This window comes from Lepidochelys olivacea (genome assembly GCF_965140295.1).
Source record: "Lepidochelys olivacea isolate rLepOli2 genome assembly, chromosome: 1".
NCBI lineage: Eukaryota > Metazoa > Chordata > Testudines > Cheloniidae > Lepidochelys > Lepidochelys olivacea.
Genome location: NC_140411.1, coordinates 57,372,098 through 57,389,620, shown reverse-complemented (window position 1 = coordinate 57,389,620; position 17,523 = coordinate 57,372,098). Strand labels below are relative to the sequence as shown.

At 41.2% G+C, this 17,523-nt stretch overlaps 1 protein-coding gene across 3 annotated transcripts in view; it reads left to right on the top strand.

The window, feature by feature from the left end:
* The window catches only part of WDFY2 (WD repeat and FYVE domain containing 2), a 113,641-nt gene that overhangs the window by 81,498 nt on the left and 14,620 nt on the right, over positions 1–17,523 (top strand). For all 3 annotated transcript variants that reach the window (XM_084618009.1, XM_084618010.1, XM_084618011.1), the window contains exons 4-9: positions 2,328–2,382; positions 6,463–6,613; positions 8,454–8,566; positions 9,748–9,874; positions 11,775–11,880; positions 16,714–16,815. In XM_084618009.1, coding sequence (XP_084474135.1) covers positions 2,328–2,382; positions 6,463–6,613; positions 8,454–8,566; positions 9,748–9,874; positions 11,775–11,880; positions 16,714–16,815 — 654 coding nt within the window. The remainder of the gene's footprint in view (positions 1–2,327; positions 2,383–6,462; positions 6,614–8,453; positions 8,567–9,747; positions 9,875–11,774; positions 11,881–16,713; positions 16,816–17,523) is intronic.

The window sequence follows — 17,523 nt, the reverse complement described above, 5'->3', positions numbered from 1 at the left end:
TTGCATATTAATTCAAGCTCAGTAGTTTCTCGTTGGAGTCAGTTTTTGAAGCTTTTCTGTTGCAAAATTGCCACCTTTAAGTCTGTTACTTAAAGGCCAGAGAGGTTGAAATGTTCTCCTACCAGATTTTGAATGTTATGATTCCTGATGTCAGATTTGTGTCCATTTATTCTTTTGCCTAGAGACTATCCGGTTTGGCCAAAGTACATGGCAGAGGGGCATTGCTGGCACATGGTGGCATATATCACATTTGTAGATGTGCAGGTGAACAAGCCCCTGATGGCATGGCTAATGTGTTTGTAACCTTTGACTGACAGGCTGTAATATTCATTAGTCTGACCTCAATTTTAGTAGATCATATCCAGTGCCTTGGTATAATGGCCTCTTTTAGAGGAAGATTGTTCTTTTACTATGGTGAAATGGTTGTCTGAGAGGCATTTTACTGTAGGCTGATTTTGGATTAAAGTGGCCTCCATTTTAAAGAGTTAACATAGACCTACAGCTGCTTCACAGTGAGATCTGAGATTACCCTGGTTATTCTGTGAAATTTAGAAGCTATTGGGAAACATTGGCTTTTTTTAAATAACAAGCAAGTCTCTAGTCAAAAAATGGCTTTTATTATTTTTATATACAATATACTTTGCTTTACAAATAAGATTGTAGCACTAGTCTACCATTCATTGTTTTGGCAGTTCTTGCAAATTGGATACCCCAATACTCTGTAGCTTTTAAAACTTCATTTATTTTAAACATTTTTACTTATAGTCTCATTTTCCCCCTTACTCTGTGCTACCTTCACCTATTTCAATCTCTATGATCCTCTCCCCTTTCACTGGAGTCACAATAAGGATGATTTTCCCCCCATTGTCACTGTTACACTTTTTTTTTTTCTCATGAAGTCTCTCAACACTTGCTGTCTTGTGAACTTTTAGCTTTCTTTCACTTGCTCATGGGTGTTGACTAAGCCTGTACCCATTTCATGCACCTACAGTATTCCCCATGAAAGGACTCAATGAGCTTCAGCCCCAAAGTTATGCCATACTGCCTGAACGTGTCACCTTCACTTGTTTTTTTGTCTAGTCCATTATAAGTCACTTTTTTAGTGTCTGTGCCCACCTTCAATCTGAGAATGAATTCATGTGATCCTACCACAAAGCACAAACTCTGAGATCTGGGTATTAGGCCACTGCAATCCAGTATCACAAGACTTCTATCTGATTCTTTTTATTGAGGTCAGTTAGTTTCCCATATTTTGATCTGTTCTTTCTCAAAACGCAAGCAGACGAAGGACACCGGTGCTCCCTGTAAATAGTAACGTGCGTGGGGTTTGCTGCTCTGTGTTCCAAAGGCTGGAGACTGTTCCTCGGGTTTTCTTGAATGCTGATATTTTCATAAATAGTTTTTAAACTGTTAATGTAGCTGCTGCTGCTGCTTTTTAAAATCAGCACAAACCTGAGCAGCATTGAGAGGCTGACAACCTCCTCTGATACGAATGCTCCTGCAACTGGCAAAACAAGTGCTTGAGACTGAGGATCCAAACCACTCCTCCTTTCCCACTGAGAGAGAGCTTGTAATAATCCATGGCATCCCACATGTACACAGATGTAACTGTTCACAGCCTCATGTAAACACCAAAGAAGGAGAAATATTGAGTTTAAGGATGGTAAAATGGGATATAGAATCACCAGTGGTATGAAATTAAGCAGAAGGAAATATGGCCTTAATATCTATGAAAACTTCCCAACACACAGATCTGTTGAGATTTAAAACTAGATGAAACACAATGAGGAATAATCTATCACAGGTAAGGGTTTGGACAAGGGCTGTTGCATCTCTAAATTGAATTAGAGGTACCTGGGCTCTGACCTATTTTTAACCAGGAGAGGGCAGTAGTATACAGAGACACACATTGAATTGAAGCCCCAGTTGGCTTGAGAAGCTAAAGTACTTGGGATGCACTTGATCCCAGGTCTCCCATTCCCTGGCATGCATGTTGTTGGCTAATAGCTAAATCATTAACTTGGGCCAGCTTGCTTTTAAATTTTTTGGTTGCCAGTTTTTCCACCTCCATTTCATTCAAAGTCACTATTGTGAAATCACTTATTGGGCAGATTGCAAAGGTGAAATACTCTGCTAGTAGTCAAATTTACTAGTCAGTTACTTATTTTAAAGGAAACCATTTATTTGTATTGGACAACAAAATACATATAATAAAGCTAGTGTTGAATTTGAACTTGGTAGAAATTTTTCATTTTATGTAAATTAAAATAGAGAACAGACTTATTTGCAAATATTTCACATTTCTAAACATTATTTTATTTTTAAAGGAGTTTATTTTATCAGAAGATTACAACAAGATGACACCAGTGAAAAGTTACCAGGGTAAGAAATGCAATCAGTCTTCGTTAGCAGAGTTATATTTTACGTTTGTTAATGTCATCAATTGGTTTTTCAAAAAAACAAACCTTTTTCTCTTTTACCGTAGAAAGGAAGAAAGTGTTATTTCCTATAATTCTTGATTTACTAATATAAAACCTTGGTTTGTCATTGGATTGATACTATACTGTGTTTATGCTGAGGTTACAGGAGTGAAAAAAACAATGACTTGTTTAAAATGTTTTAGTCAGAAATGTGTTGGTGTTTTTTTTCCCCTGGACAAATTCTTTAAAATCCAATCTTTCTATCTGAATCTTGGGCAGTCCAGCATATCTAATGAAGTGATCTAAAAATCCTGTCCCCTTTTATCTTAAATGCCCACATATATTTAGAGACCAGTCTCTCATTACATTTTGAAGTATCCATATCTTAATCCAAGATCAAGCAATATTAATCCATACCTTCCACCTAATAGCATTGTAATGTTCACTAATGGGCTCTTCAAAAAGACCTAGCTGTCCTTACTCTTGTTTGTTAAGTCATAAAAGTGTTTTATACCAGTATTCATCATAAATTCAATGTCAACGGATGACTATTGTGTAGTCTTTTTTTTTCTTGTATCTCTTCCTTTGACATGTAGGTAATGCTATACTGCATGGTATAAGTATGGTGTTTCCACATAGAAACCCTTAACGCTGTTAGTGTTCAAAAGATGAATGTGAATTATTTCAAAGTTCTGTGTTTAGAAAGGTTAAAAATAAGACCATCATTCCTTCAAGAGATGATGCTTTGGGGGTCACTTTGTTACATAACCCTGAAAGCTTAAAAAGAATCTGGATCTTCAAGAATGAAGATGAAACACACTTTTGTGCTTTAAAAGTCTTACTTCAGATCGCTTTCACTTAAGCTCTCTGTGTGTTATAACATCAAGCAAGAAAATATAAGTAGGTTTATGTTAATGTGTACTGTACACAAATAGAATCAAAGTAAGATGTATGTGCATATCTTAAGACTCTGGATTGGTGTTAATTATAAAAAATCTTGTACTGCGTCATATCTTCTGACTAATGTGCTGTTAAGGCCCTGATCCACTTACACACATGCCTTAGTTGATTTAGATTAAAAATGTCTCATTGACTGCAATGGGACAATAAGCTTACATGGATGCTTTGGAGGCTGCAGGATCAGAGCCTAAATGAAATTCATTGGTTGGGGAGATGAATAGTGAGCTGAAATCTTCCTTGTCCTGCTACCCTACTACCTTTCTCAATGCCCATACATGTGTCTACGTTCACATACACTAATGTGTACATACAGATTTCTTGCTATTGCTGAATTAGTGTTCAGTACTGCCATTGCGTGAGAATGCTGCAGTATGATGCAGTGTAACTGATGCAAGGGAAATTCTCATATTTCCCCCACCCATTGCAGCAAGCTTACCAGAGGGGGACCACTCTCTGTATCTCAGTGAGATCAATAGATGAAGGCTGGCACTTCTGACCAATTAAGTACAGAGTGTATTGCCTTAAAAAAAAAATTCAGTCAGTCTTATGTGCTCTCAGTCCCACTTTCATGGTTACAAGATGGGTTTGGAAGCCTATAGGAATAGGAGCGGTCCAAACTCTATTGCAGGTTGGAGCAAATGCAGCTGGATGGGACATGTTCCTGGTACAGCTTAAGTTTTAGCCCATTTGCTACAGAAGTTTGGAGGCCACTGTTAGAGCCACATGTGTTAATTGTGTTACCAGGCCATGAGGAACCTGATCTTGAAAAGTGGGGAATCTAGTGACAGATGTTTACACAGATTTTACACCCTTGACTAGAACTAATCCCTCCATAGGATTCAACAGACAGTATGCATATATTTGTGTAGTGTATGCAACAACAAAAATCTGCCAGTCTTTATTAGAGGATTGTGTTCTGAGTAATTTTGCTTTTTAAAAAAAAAAAAAAAAATCTGTTTAGAAAACAGCTGTAAAGATATTTGATCTCTGTCCAGTGTCAACTTTCACATAAACTGATACGAGCAGCCTGCTTTGCCTGATGTATGTCTCAAGGTCCTAGAACTGTAGTAAACCAGTAGGTTTGTGTATTGAGGAATATGGCATTCACTGTTATGATACAGCTGGGAATACATCTGTAAGTTTTTTTTCAAACCACTTTTTTTTACTTAAATCAGCACTTCACAGTTCAGCCCAGAGGTCACTGATTTAAAGAATCAATGCTAGGGTGAGCTCTGTTTCTTAGGTTAAAAGCTCTTGAGGGTTTTATTTATGTAGGAGTACAAATCTATTTGTTCAGCTGTTTTAGTGATACTGACCAGCTGTGATCTTTATACAGCACATTTTTCAACATCCTGTTTCAATAATTTTCCTGTGTCATATGTGTGCGCAGTTTTCATGTGTACTGTTTCCATCTCACCTGTAACATCAAGTAGTCGGACAGCATACCAAACATCAAAGTCCTGGAGGTGCCCCTGCATGACTAGCATTAAATCTGTGATCATAGAGGGGCAACTTGGCTGGTCTGGTCACCTCGTGTGCCTGGATGATATGACTCCCCAAAGCCATGTTTTATGGACACTTGAAAACGGGAGCACATGTGCTAGGAGGCCAGTGAAAGTGAAAAAGCACAGTCTCAAGGCTGACCAAGTCAACACAAATGCAGAGGAAACTGCTGCTGCCGATGGCAGCAGGCCTATTGGTCTGCCATTAAAGCCATGGAGAACAGCAGAACAGAAAACAACAAAGGTAGGTGGGAGTAAAGAAAGCAGGCTGTGGCAAAAACATGCAGCCACATCTGCCTGGCGTGCAGACTCATTTGCAGACTCATTTGCAGATCCCTCATCGGTTTCCATTCGCACAAGGAGATGCACTGAAACAAACTGACTCTGATTTGTCATCTGTGACCAGGATTCCAACAGTGTGTGCACAGTGCTAAAACTCTTCTTTAGTTTAAGGCTGTGTCTACGCTAAATCTTCAGAAAACCTGTAATTGCACTTCCACCTGTGCAGTCCCACCAGTGATAGTAATGGTGGGAGTGTAGACAGGGCATGGGCATTTGTACCACTAAGTTATCTAAGCCTGCTCAGTAGGTCTAAAAATCCCAGCCTAGAGCCCTGCCCATGCTAGCATTCCCAGTGGTGATACTACAATGATGGGATTTTTCCTGAACAATGCAAGTGTGAGCAAAAGTATATTACAGTAGAACCACAGAGTTATGAACACCTCAGGAATGGAGGTTGTTCGTAACTCTGAAATGTTCATAACCAGGGCCATCCCTACCCATGCACAAAGTATGCAGCTGCGTAGGGCACAAGGAAATTTGGGGCACCACATTTCCTGCTACCCTGCGCAGCTGCGTACTGCTCCGCCCCAGCCCCGACCCCACTCCCCTGCGGACTGCAGCAGGTGTCAGGCCTGCACTCACTGGCGGTAAGTAGAGCGACCCGGCCCCAGCCTGCTCCACTCCGCCAGCAAGTGCTGGGGCGCGGTTTCCCCCCTTCTCCCCAGTTCCCTCCCTCCACGGAGGCCTGGGGGGTTGTGTAGGGCACCAAAATGGCTAGGGATGGCCCTGTTCATAACTCTGAACATTTCTAAAATGTTACACTGTTTACAACTGAACATTGACTTAATACAGCTTTAAAACTTTACTAAGAAGAAAAATGCTGCTTTCCCTTTATTTTTTAGTAGATTATATTTAACACAGTACTGCATTTACTTTTTTTTTGGGGGGGGGGGGCAGGGGAGTGTCTGCTGCTGCCTGATTGCATACTTCCAGTTCCAAATGAGGTGTGTGGTTGACTGGTCAGTTTGTAACTCTGGTGTTCATAGCTCTGAGGTTCTACTGTATCATACAGACATAAGGCTGGCAAGATTGAGCCGTTGCATATGTAGTTAGTCACATGGCCAATCCTGTTAGGACATCAGTTAGGCTTACAGGTGTGAATAAAGGCTTGCAGGATTGGATCCTAGAATTGGTTTGGTGGGATGGGATTAATGTTCATGGATTTTTTTGGATAGCAGATGAGTGACTCTCTTCAATGTTATGTGTGTGTGTTGTTGTTTTTCTGCTTGATTTTCCAGCTCACCAAGGCAGGGTTATAATGATTCTGTTTGTCCTGGAGATGGAATGGGTGTTAAGCACGGGACAGGACAAGCAATTCACATGGCACTGCTCGGAGAGTGGGCAGCGGCTCGGAGGGTATCGCACCAGCGCGGGGGCCTGCGGCCTGCAGTATCCTTTGTTAACACCTTAGCTTTTCTCTGATTCTTTTGTCTTTGGTACGTCTTTGTTTAAAACAGCCATTTTCAGGCCTCCATCATCTTACCCATCTACCTTCAAAACCTTATAAGGAAATAATTTTTAAAACTCAGTTAAAAAATTGTCAGCCCTCATAGCTTTGTCCTCTTTATACATGAGGTATATTTAGATTTAAACATTTATTTTTAAAAACTCCATGGCCTATTCATTCTTAAAAGCTACATCCTATTGTGGTCTCCTTAGTAAAATAGAGATTGATGGGAGCTTCCTTTAAAACACGCTTTTTCTTTTGGGAATTATAATAGCAGCAAAGTAGGTCAGTGATCAGGTCCGTGTGTGTGTGTTTGTGCACACGCATGGCAAAAATTAAATGACCTAATATGAAATAATGAGCACACATCCTCTACCTTGGAACAGAACAGTATGCTTTTGAAATGTGGGCTCAGCTGGACAGTAAATGATTCCTAAAATGTTATTCACAAACAGGTTAATTCTCCAAGATCTGCCCCTCTCTGCCTGACAAAAGAAATGTCGACTCTCTCCTTTTATCAGTGATACATTGTAAGTTTAAAAACTGTCTTTTAGAAAGACTAACACAAAGGAGATTTCAGTCAGTTGTTAGTGAAACTGTACTCTGATAGTGTCTACAGCGCAGTAACTGCTCCTTTTACTAGTTCATGAAAACCTAAAGATCAAATTGACTTGAAACCAATTTCTGTACAAATAAGTGGAATTGACCAGCCTTTTTGCCCTGTCCAGGCTGAGTGAAATGCAAAAAAAGTGTAAACGGTGAAGAATAAATTCCACTTCTAAAATATTTGCCCTCATTAGTGTTAAGTGTCGATTAACACAGGATCTTGTTGTCCTTTCTGCTGGATGGTTCCCTTTGGGGGTCTGGGAACTCTTCCCACAGCTTGGATACCATTTGAACTGGACCCTTAGATCATGTCAGAACGGCCGCTCCTCTGTTTGTATTAACACCAACAAATATAAGTAATAGGCTGGTAGCACTAACAACCCCTTTACCCTGTTAATTCCAGACTCTGTTGTCTGCTGTGCCTCTTGAATTCAGAGTACGTAGTTCTTTAGGTATGTCTACATTGCAGAAAAAAAACACCCAACAACAGAGAGAGACTCAGAGCCTGGGTCTATAGACTCACATTTGTAGGGTTTGCATTGCGATGCTAACAATAGCCATGTAGACATTCCTGCTTGGGCTGGTGTTCAGGTCTGAAATTCAACCCCCTTCCCAGGCTTCAGAGACCGAGCTCCAACCCGAGCAGGAACGTCTGTCGGCTATTTTTAGCACCGTAGCACAAGCCCAAGTCTGTACCTGGCTCTGAGACTCATTGTTATGGATTTTTTGCTGTGTGAATGTACCCTTTGATTACAAAAGACATTCGTGCAACGCAGCCTGTCAATGCTAATAACCCATTCCTCAAATATCTGAAGTGCAGCTAAAATTAGATTGAGGGGCTATAACCTGTCAAAACGGATTATTCCAGTAATTGATTGTAATCTCGCCATGTTTAGACCTCACTTCAGGATGCACCTGTTCAAACTGGCAATTCCCCAAATATGTCATAAGACACAAAGCAGGTCTCTCAAAGAACAGCCACTGTCACCTACTTAAAACCATTTTAGAAGGAGGGAGGAGTCCTCTTCCTAGAGGTAACTGATGTGTCTATTTAAACAAAAAATCAAGTAACTGCTATGTAACTTCATAAAAATGCAACATAGTCTTATAGATACATCCTAGAATTCAGAACCTCTGTCGAGGCTTTATAAAAGATTCCTCAATGCTTTCAATCAGATTTGATGTTGAGACCCGACATGTGTTTATAGGTGATCATTCTGGGCAGGTAACGATTCTCAAACTGGAGCAAGAGAACTGCAGCCTTGTCACAACATTTAAGGGACATACAGGTAAAGTTTAAGGTTAAATAATCCTCTCTGGTTCTTCATATAGGCTCTGCATTACCATGGGATGAACTTTTTGAAATTTGTAAGCAGCTGTGATGGTTTGAATTGAAATGTCTGTATTTTGGGGAGCACAGTAGATGAGCTTAAACTGTCAACAGGTAAAGGGTGGTAATCCTGTATTACTAAAAACAGGAGAGAAGCCAGACTTAAATGGTGAAAATTCTGCACCCTAATTAAAGTACTTTGGTGGGGAAGTGCTGCAACAACTAAAGCCCTGATAGAGGAAGACCTTAGTAGATAAAGTCCTGATCCTGCTAACACATGCATGTGAGGATTCCCATTTGTAGTCAATTGAACTGCTTAAGGTTTAGAACGCTATGCGCAGTGTTTCCAGGATGTGACAAGAAGCATGTAATGAGTCGATGTTTAAAAGTACAGTACACATTGCAGGAGTTGACTGGTCACTTTGCTCTTGGGGCTCTCTTACAAAACACTTAAAAGCATTGTCCTTGTGGTTGGTGTGTTAGCCCACCATATAACAGGTGCCTATGGAGAGGGGGGTTGATAGCCCATTCTTGATTGATCAGTTTCTTTTTCCCCTATGGCCATTCTTTGGCCTCAGTGGACCTCCATATTGGCCTACCACTCCACTTCAAACCAGTCAGCTGGTGTGGAGGGTGTGGGAAGTGTTTTGACAACCCTCAGATTTATTAGCTTTGAGGCAAGGCTGCTCAGTTCTCATGCTGCAATTTTTGTGGTGGCATCGCCTCTCATTACTCCCCAGTGTCTCCACTGTTAATCACAAACTGCCTGCAGGGTATGGAGATGGGTGGCCACACAGCAGCTCTTTGACCACTCATGAGGTGACTTCGTATCCCAGGACTTGTTTACTATTCACTGGGCTCAGCCTGCACAAGCTAGAGAGCTGGGACTGGGCTCTGCACCAACAGAAACACAGGATTAGAATTTGGCTCTGGTTTCCTGGGCTTTTCAGTGGGGCTCATTCTGTGCCAGACCTTTCAGCTGGGAAGTTCTGCAGTGTGGAGGTGCACGTGCAGGATGTGTTGGACGTGTTTAAACTTAAGTCACATCTCTTTAAATTGGTGAGACTCACTTTTTATTACATTCTTTCCTTCCACTTTCAGTTGTAATTAAATAACTGTACTGTCTTTCTCCTGTTTTAGGTGGTGTCACCGCGCTTTGCTGGGACCCAGTGCAGCGAGTTTTGTTCTCAGGCAGTTCAGATCATTCCATTATTATGTGGGACATAGGAGGAAGAAAAGGAACAGCCATTGAATTACAAGGACACAAGTATGTTGGAAGAGTTTTTCCTTCTCCTGTGTTTAGGGGAGAAAAACAAAATTCAGGAGCCACACTTGGAAGCAGAACCAAGGAGTATATTCTTATGTCTATGCATGGGATTTATGTGAGACTCCCTGTATCTTTGTATATTACCAATATTAACTACGTTTAATGAAAGGTTGTTTGCCCCATAGGGTTCTATCTTCCCCCCTTGAGGGAACACAGGATTCAGAGTACCAGCCTCTTTAACTCCATGCTAACCAAGTATTTTTTTAATGTGAATGTATGTAGAATCCATGCTGTACCCAAGGTGCTCTGTCTAATTAGCCATCATTTGTCAACGTGTTAAATGCACGTTCCTAAGCATCAGCAACTGAGCAAGGCAGAACTGGCTCCTGCTATTGTAAAGGGGAATATGCTAGAGGTACGAACCAGACTTAATAGACCCAGAGAGGAGAGGATGACTTGGTATTTGTGGTCTAACACAATATTAAAGACTAATTTCACACATGCTTGCTTTTCCTACCATTGAATTACTGTGACTGTGCAGACTGACTGTTCAAAGGCACTTTCTGCTTGGCTGGTTGGGCTACTTTGATTTCGTGGTTCTGTACCACTCCAGCAGTGCGTGCCTGGGACTTCCTCACTGAAACACTCAGTCGTTATGCCTATTTATATTAAAGCCGACTGCTGCGTGCCCTGCTGTGGCTTATTGTTGTAGCGTCACAGCATCTAACATGCAGGCAAACCTCTGTGTCTTATTTGCAATATGACAGTGTTGGAGAACGTGCTGGTTCAGTGATGTAATGCATTGCATTAGATAGAACCACAGTAAAGATAGCATTTCCACACAGTGCTGCCTTTGAATTGGTAAGTTATAGATATGCAGTAGTGTGGCGCTGTTCTAAATTGCCTTCTAAAAGCATTGCTACATAGAGGAGCATCCATATACAAGATAAGGGACCTGTATTAAAGCACTTCTCAGTGTGAGCCTGGCTTGGTGTCAAGCAGTGCTGGTGCCAAAGTGTGGGGTGAAGATTCTGACCTAATGTCAGTGTGCTAAACCACCCCCATCTTGAAGATCCATTTCTTCTGGAGCCCCCCCCGCCCACGCCCCCCAGACCAGTGCAAGAAAACAAAGTGAGCTCAAGTAATTCCTTCCCCCTTGTTATCAGTGTCTTCTTTCTGTGCCTGTCTCCTAGACAGTAAGTTTTCTGGGCCTTGATATTTCTCTCTTCTATAGAGCTGAGCACACTTTTTTCATGCTTGACAAAGAATAATAAAAGGAGGAATAGTCCATTTTTCTAAAAACCTTTAATCTTAAAATGTTGGGAAGATCTGGGGCAGCAGCCTTATCAGTTCTGTTCTATTTGAAATTCTTTTCATCTGTTAGTGTTAGATTCGAATGCTCACAGCAGCACCTTAGGAAGTATTTTTCTCTTCAAGTTGCCAGATAATGCTGGGTTTTTCATTGCTTCGTTCACAGGCACCGTGTGGGGATTTAACAAATTAACCAATAACTGACACATTTGTTCTGAGAGAGAGCGAGCACTTTACCATAGTGCTTATAGGTATTTGGGACTATGTTCTCAGAGGTCATTCAATTACAATGCAACCATGGCTTTCAGGGAAGCTAAGATCTCCAACCTAATTAACTGGAAAAGCAATAGTTATGTCTGGAAACTAATCTTGTTTTAAATCCTCCTCTAATAAGTGGTGCACTACCCAATGGGGACCAAATTGACAGCACATAGTACAGTACATAATATATAATCTACTAATTGGAATTGTAGGACTAGTGAATTTTATACATGAATGAGCTGAGAGAGAAAAATATGGCAAACTAGTTTACTTTGCCTTGGGTCATATCTTTAAACCTTTGACTAACTGATGTATGTTTCTTTTGCAGTGATAAAGTTCAGTGTGTCTCCTATGCTCCCCACACAAGACAGCTCATCTCTTGTGGCGCAGATGGTGGAATTGTTATCTGGAATATGGATGTTGAGAGACAGGAGGTAGATATCTATCTCTTGCTCATCCTCTAAGAATCTGGGGCCTTTCTAAAGCATGTAATTTTGAATCTGATTGGTATCTTTTTAAAGGTTAGAAAATAAACTAGTGTTTTAGGAATGCTCCAGTTATACATGTGAAGATGTATGGCTTTGTGTGTGATCTAGTGGTTCAGGGTAGTTATGTAGCAGGGAGTTTGTGTTTTATTTATGTTACTAAAAATTTTGTGCTCTGAGTGCTCTGAAAAGTGACTCTCTGAAGAAGGCATCGTGATGTGTTCTGCTTGTGTTTTTCAGTGACTCCATAGGATTTAGTTACAAGTGTGCAAATAGGATTTTTGTTCTCTTATGCATCAAAATGATTGTTTAAATTTCAGTCAGTTACACTTGTGCAAAACTTAGTGGTAGTGGGATTACACCAAAGGTCTAATGTAATGTTTTAGCAATGATGGGGGTGGGGGAGGAAACCCTAGTGAATCAAATCTCAGTTAGTTTCCAGGGCTGTCAGTTTACAAGTAAAAGGATGGATGTTTGATTTTTAAACAGCTGGTTCTGGAAACTCAAATTGCCATTTGAGTTGGGGTTTTTTCCCTACCTTTGCCAAAAATCACTAAACTAGGCCCTGGGTTACAAATGTGTAATCCCACTACTGCTAATAGTTTTGGACAGGTGTAACTGATTGGCAATTAATAAACAATTACTTTGATGCATAAGAGAATAGAATCCTCCTTGCACACTCATAACGTATTGGCTCTCTATGGCTAACAACATAAAAAGTAGTAAAACCTTACTCTGTGCTTTATGTAGGCTTGAGAGCAGCCTCAGTTTTGTAGTCTCTGTAGCTGTAACAGTGCTGACCCTTAGGTGTAGACAAGGGCATGCGGGGTTTGCACTCACTGAGCTCATGTTTTGTACTTCCTTGTAACTGGGGTAAACTCCGAATAAATCAATCATTACAAACTTCAGTTTGTCCTTGTCTACCATATGGGGTGTAACTACACTTAACTGCTGAATTGGCCCATTTCTGGAGTGTAAACAAGGCCTTAGTCACTGAAGTAAGGTCATCTTGATCTTCAACTATTAGCGGTAGATATGTCCAATGGCCTGCAATAGGATTTTAGACGGGGTGGATCTAAGTTACTACAAAGAATTCTTTCCTGGGTGTCTGGCTGGTGAGTCTTGCCCACATGCTCAGGGTTTAGCTGATTGCCATATTGGGGTCAGGAAGGAATTTTCCTCCAGGGCAGATTGGCAGAGACCCTGGGGTTTTTCCCCCTTCCTCTGCAGCATGGGGCATGGGTCACTTGCTGGAGGATTCTCTGCTCCTTGAAGTCTTTAAACTACGATTTGAGGACTTCAGTAGCTCAGACATAGGTGAGAGGTTTTTTGCAGGAGTGGGTGGGTGAGATTCTGTGGCCTGCGTTGTGCAGGAAGTCAGACTAGACGATCATAATGGTCCCTTGTGACCTTAAAGTCTATGATTCTATGTGACTGAATGCCTGCAATGGGCAGTTCTGAGTTACATGATGGCATTTTTAGTCATTCTGTAGAGCGGAACTACACTTGAAAGGGACACAACCCACATAAAAACCTCACTTCTGTGGGATTTTTTTTTCACTACTCTCGTTACTAATGACACCTGAGATTGCTGTACTACTGTCAGCTATAACTTTTGTACCCACTGCCTGTCTGACTATTACTTGTTGTTCTACCATATGTGGAATATACAGAGGGACCATCACTTGAAGAAGAAAGAGGTTACCTACCTATAACTGGAGGTTCTTCATGTGTGGTCCCTATCTGTATTTGCTACCCATCCTCCGTTCCCTCTGTAGCTGATTGACTGATTGAACTGTGGTAAGAATGGAAAACTGGAGAAATGTCAGCCTGCACCACCCTTTGTGCCTGTGGCTCAGAGCATGAGGAGGCCAATGGACACTGCTTGCAAAAAAAATTACTCGGGCGCGTGGTGCACATGCATATCCCATGTGTGGAATGCAGATAGGGACCACACATCTCAAAGAGCCTCCAGTCCCAGGTAACTCACTGCCCTTTCCCTTTTGGTATAACTTTAACATCCAGAAATAATATGTTACTTAATGTTTTACAAGGCAACGACAAAGGTTTAAAATGAAAAGCGCTTTGTTATATAAAACAAACTGCTTTATTGTGAGAGAGTTGGTTGAAAAGTGGGTAAGAAATATAATTAGCTAAATGAGTGTTTAGCATCAGGTGTTAATAGATATGTCTATATTGGCTCGTTTTTGTTGTCAGGAGGGAGTGTATATATATATTGCTACATTGACTCCAAAACACTAATCCTTAAGATTTTAGTATAAAATATTTTGCCTTGGGCTCTTTTCTGAAGTGCTTTTTTTTCTTGAAATTTTCTGGTTGTTGCTTTGGTGGCATTTTTCACTGATTAGATTTTCCACTTGATGTGTGTAGTATTCACTTTGATATTAACACTTTACCATGTCTCTGGAATTGCACAAGGGAGGAATTAAGCCATTTCATATTTTAATCCTTATAAATGATTTTATCTTTCAGTCTTAAAAGGCCATAAGAAAGGAACATTTGAAAGAGAATATAAGTTGTATCCATTTTACTACTGAGCAGTTGCTGTCACAAGCAATATCTACCTTTTTCAAATGTTGTGCTTCAGTGCATAGGAGAGGAAAGCCTTATTTTCTCAGAACACACACCTAATTAAAGGCTTGGTTACTTTTAGAAAAGTAGACAGTGGGGACTTACCCCTAAAGCACCTGCACTTTTGAAATAACCTAACAAAACAAGCTGCAGCTCAGTTTCTTTACGACTCGTTCCATCATAGGGGGCTGGAGTGAAGGCTTGAGTTTAAGGATTTCATCAGCCTTCCCTTACCTTTTTCCTTTTAAGAAACTCCATCATAATCTAACCTTATTTAATCACAGTATTGTGCTTTTCATTCCTTAATGTTTGATACCCAAGCAGCTAGTGCATCTTCTGAAACCGTTCCAGTTAGTTGGGGTTTGTACTTAATGAGGCAGTCTTTTAAACAGTCCTCTTCTACACCCAATAGTCAGGAATGGGTGTGAAGTGTTTCTATATTAGAGCAACCTTGCAAAAGGTGAGGGTGAGGGTGGATGCGAGAATGCAGCAGGCAGCAGCAGCTTCAAGGAGGGGCTCTACTGGTGGGGAGGCAGGAGAAAGTTAAAGGATAGAGAGAGGGAAACATGAGGGGGGAAGCTGCATATTGGAGAGGAGTGCCCCTGCTTCCCAAAGACAAACCAGTGTCAGGGAGGTGGGAGCGCTCCTGAAGAGCTCAGGCCCCTGCTAATACAGCTGCTATCACTTAGTTGTTTCCCTGTTGTCTTCTGCCAGCAGGGGGCATGATAGCAAAACGGGGTCCAGGGAAGCATTAGTTTACCAGACTTCCCCTCCCAGTAGAGAATTGAGTCCTCATCATCACTCCTCACGCTGGGGCTTGGGTGAGGGTGACAGTCTATTGAGGATAGTCTTTACTGAGGTTTCTCCTGGGGGAATTTTGCACCAAAAAATAAAAAATTCTGCCAATTATATTTGTCAAAATAACACTACATAATCATGCCGGTTACAATTATTTTTGTAATTTTTTCAAAATACCTGTCAGCAACTCTGTCTGTAACAATACAGACATACACAAAAATCCCCCAGGAATAGAGTTAAAGAAACCCCTATGTTCCTGTTTCTCTACCCCCTCCCACACAGAGCCCATGCGGGGGGCTCTTCGGCCCAGACAATCACACCCCCTACCCTCCTAGAGCCCAGGGATCCAGAGGGAGAAACAGCCTGACGCTGGGTCCTGGGGTTGCACTGAGTTTCCTGCACACTGTCTCCTTCCTTCAGGGCATGCTGGGAATGGCACCTGGGGGGAACCTTCCAGTTCCCTCCCCCTCCCCCTGGCCTTGTCTTCTGTTTGCGAGCTGAACTCTGCCAGGTCCAGTCGGCCACTAGTGGTCGCCAACATCTCTGCAGCCCATTTCTGTGGTGGGGAAAGTGTTCTGCGCACACAACATTAATCTCGACAAAATTCTGCCTTGCGCAGTGACGCAGAATTCCCCCAGGAGTAATTCTTACCCACTTCACTCACAGCATGATGAGCATAGCATTAGATCAAACTGCATTAGAAAATACAAGATTTTAGAAATAAATGCTAGCTTTAGTATATAAATGTAAAAGCAGGATAGAGCCAACTTTCTTTTTGTTCAGGCTTGTTCAGGATCTGCCTGCCACCCCCACACGTGTGACTTGAAACACAACAGTCTGACGGCAGGAGGTTCAGAAAAACCAATTACAATTAAAAAGATTGAGCAACATTTTCAAACGTTGGATGTTTAGGCACCTAAAAATAAATGACCTGGTTCTAAGTAGTGCTGACCACCCACAAGTGGGTCCAGGGAGAGTTTCAGGAGCCCTGGTCTGAGTCTCAGGAGTGCCAAGTACCTGCAACTTTCAGTGGAGCTAGTTGTGAGTACTCAGGATCACACCATTCATTTCAGGCATCTGACTTTAAGCATCCATGTTTTTGTCAAATGTTGGCCTTTCTTTCAGAATAGAGTCCTACTTTATGGTGTGAAACGTTCCTCCTGTGTGAACTTTCAGAACACAGCAAAATACATCTTGGGGCACACTTTGATTTTTTTTTTTTTTTTTTTTTTTTTCCCCCAGTGCACCTTCGGCTGAAAAAGTGTTTTTCTAGACAGGTTCAGCATACCACTGTTTTAATTATTGCAGTAGAAGCCACACGGCTTGTTCTGCTGTTGAATTCCTACCTGAAGCTTTTCTGCCTATTTATCATAACCCTTTTGTGTGTTACAGACACCAGAGTGGTTGGACAGTGATTCCTGTCAAAAGTGTGACCAGCCTTTCTTCTGGAATTTTAAACAGATGTGGGACAGTAAGAAAATAGGCCTTAGACAGGTTTGTTCTGTTTTGTATTGATGGAATAATTTAAGAGAACAGTATATCTGGTAGTTCAATGAAATATTTTAACACTTTTCAGATATATAGAAACTTGTTTAACTTTTCTGTTGGCTGCTTGGTGATTAAAGGCATTTAGCTACCCTCATGCCAAGAGAGGGGGAATGGGCAGGCAAAGGCCTGGTGATGGGTGAATATCTTGGCCCTCACAAACAGAAGCACTTTTTGCAATCCATTTCTATAGAAAATACATATTGTACATTGGCTTGGGTAAATTTTGAGTTGATGTGGGTTTAGCCACATTAATCTCATTTAATATCAACAAGAATATTCTGTACAAACAAATGTGGCCCAAATCTCACTTCTGAAGATACTGATGGAACCAGTATAATAGTCGACTAAAAAGGTCATTGCTTTCCATTCCGAGGCAAATGTCCATAATTGCTATTCCAATTGCCCAGAGTTATTAGCAAAACTGGTCTACAGTTTGCAGTGTGAGAAAAATGGACAGTGTTAGGTAGCAATTGTCACATTGCCAAAGGCAAAAAGAAAAGGAGGACTTGTGGCACCTTAGAGACTAACCAATTTATTTGAGCATAAGCTTTCGTGAGCTACGAAAGCTTATGCTCAAATAAATTGGTTAGTCTCTAAGGTGCCACAAGTCCTCCTTTTCTTTTTGCAAATACAGACTAACACGGCTGTTACTCT